General features: G+C 30.7%; 1 protein-coding gene across 1 annotated transcript; it reads left to right on the top strand.

The window, feature by feature from the left end:
* The first annotated feature begins 721 nt into the window (after window positions 1-721).
* Window positions 722-1726, top strand: LOC126263266 (matrilysin-like). The gene has a single exon (XM_049960352.1). It carries the CDS (start codon window positions 722-724, stop codon window positions 1724-1726), a length of 1005 nt encoding a protein of 334 aa, XP_049816309.1.
* The last annotated feature ends 951 nt before the right edge of the window (window positions 1727-2677 follow it).

Below are 2677 nucleotides of genomic sequence, written 5' to 3'. Positions count from 1 at the left end.
TAATTATAATTTTGATTTGGCTAATTGTGTTATTAATGAAGGTAAAGTATATTTCGATATTAAAGTAAAAGTTAATAAGAATGATATAATGTCTGAATTATTTTAGGATTTTAAATATGAGCTATTGGAAACAGATGGTTTTAATTCATTTGTTTTATTAGATGTATATAATAATTTTTATGAATGTCATATAAAATTTAATTTTGAAGAAAGTGCTTGTAAATTTACTTTTGTTGAAAATTAGTGTTTACAATATTAACTTTATTATTAGTTTAAGTTTATAACTGTTTGATACCAACAATTATTAAATTATCTTAATCCAGTTTGTTTTATGTTTTATTCTATTTTTTCATGGACTGTTTTCAGATTAAATACTTAATTATCATATTCCATTTTTTATCTGTTATTGAATTTTTTTTGGTATTAATAAATGAGGTTCATAAATGTTATATCTAAACTTGAAGAATTCAACATTCATTTTTATTTACATAATAATCTTAGGATTGGTTATATAAAATATGAAAAAATGTTGTATACAACTTATAAAATCATTATATATAATTATGATGAAAATATATTTCTAAATTTTAAAGAAACAGTTACTTCATCTGAGGATTATGATGGATGGGATTTTTCTTCAACAATTGATAATCATATTATTGATTTATATATTAATGATGAGAATGAATATATAAAGATTGAATTTTTTAAATGTATATAAATGAAGTTATTTTTATTGCTATTATTAATTAAAATAATAATTGCTGATGATAAGGCTAAAGCAATAAAGTATTTAAATGATTATGGTTACCTAGATAACCCAGATAATAAAAATAGTAAAGTCAGTGATGATGCATTTAGAGAAGCATTAACGTTATTTCAGTTAACATATAATCTTGAAATAAATGGTGATTTAAGTGACGATACTTTAAATTTTATGAATATGCCTAGATGTGGTGTAAAAGATGATTTTAATAGCTATAGAACTAGTATGTATAAATGGAATAAGAAAAATATAAAATGGCATTATAAAGGTGCTACTAAAAAGGTAATACATGTAACAGAAGCAGCATTTAGTTTATGGCAAAAATATATTGACATTCAGTTTCATCATGACAGCAATAATCCTGATATCTTAATTACAAATAAAAGACGAAAACATAGATATGAAATTGTTAAAACTATCCATTGTTCAAAAGACCTAGATGGAAAAGGTAATGTGTTAGGCCATGCATTTTTTCCAGATATGAATAATAATCCTGTAGAAATACATATGGATGATGATGAATTGAAGTATTTGGAAATTGATAAAAATACACCAAAACATCAAACAAATCTATTTGAAGTGTTAGTGCATGAAATCAGTCATTCATTAGGTTTACAACATTCTGATGTTTATGGTTCAATGATGTATGCGTACTATAATGGATCACATTTAGAATTGAGTCAAGATGATATTGAAGCTATTCAAAGCTTATATGGTAAAGTATCACAACAGACTACTACACCAAAAGTAAGTGTAAGTTTTCCTACATCATCTACACCAATTGAGCCAGCGGAATCATTGTGTGAAAGCAAACATTTCGACCACTTATTGTTTTCAAATGGAATATTATATATCTTTTATCACAAATGGGTATGGATTAGTAATAATATGAACCCGAAACTAATAACAAATTGGCTAAACTTCTTACCACATGGTTTACAAAAAATAGATGGAATTTAACAAAGACCTGGAGGTGAGGTTGTAATATTTGCTGATAATATGATCTATATGATGCATATAGGTACATTGCAGTTAATTTCAGGATATCCAAAACCATTATCTAGTACAGGTTTACGTAATAATTTCAAATTAAATGGTATAGTCAATACAAATTCGGGTAAAATTCGGGCTCAGACGACTCTGCGACTATAATGGTTGCAAATTCATCGACCTCCGTTATTGGGTGGAGAACTGTAGGGCCCCCCTAGACAGGTCAGGCGTGCACTACACACCGGAAGCAGCTACTAGGGTAGCAGAGTACGTGTGGCGTGCACACGGGGGTTTTTTAGGTTAGAGGGACCCCCCCTTGGGCGAAACGATAAAATACCTGATGGCTTACCAGAGAGAACATCAGCATCGTTGATAAAGAACGTCCGTCCTCATAGACCAAAAACAGGAAAAGTTAACGTAATATTGGTAAACTGCAGGAGTATCCAGGGCAAGGTTCCTGAATTAGTATCGCTTATTGAAGGAAATAGTGCGCATATAGTATTAGGAACGGAAAGTTGGTTAAAACCGGAAGTGAACAGTAACGAAATCCTAGACACAGAATGGAATATATACCGCAAGGATAGGATAAACGCCAATGGTGGAAGAGTATTTATAGCAGTAAAGAATTCAATAATATCCAGTGAAGTTATTAGCGAATGCGAATGTGAAATAATCTGGGTTAAGTTAAGTATCAAAGGTGGGTCAGATATGATAGTCGGATGCTTCTATAGACCACTTGCATCAGCAACCGTAGTAGTTGAGCGCCTCAGAGAGAACCTGCAGAACGTCGTGAAGAAGTTTCGTGATCATACTATTGTAATAGGGGGAGACTTCAATCTACCAGGTATAGAATGGGATAGTCACACAATCAGAACTGGAGCCAGGGACAGAGACTCTTGTGACATTATCCTGACTGCCTTG

This window comes from Schistocerca nitens, chromosome 6 (genome assembly GCF_023898315.1).
Source record: "Schistocerca nitens isolate TAMUIC-IGC-003100 chromosome 6, iqSchNite1.1, whole genome shotgun sequence".
NCBI classification, from domain to species: Eukaryota; Metazoa; Arthropoda; class Insecta; order Orthoptera; family Acrididae; genus Schistocerca; species Schistocerca nitens.
This window is presented reverse-complemented; position numbering and strand designations above follow the sequence as displayed.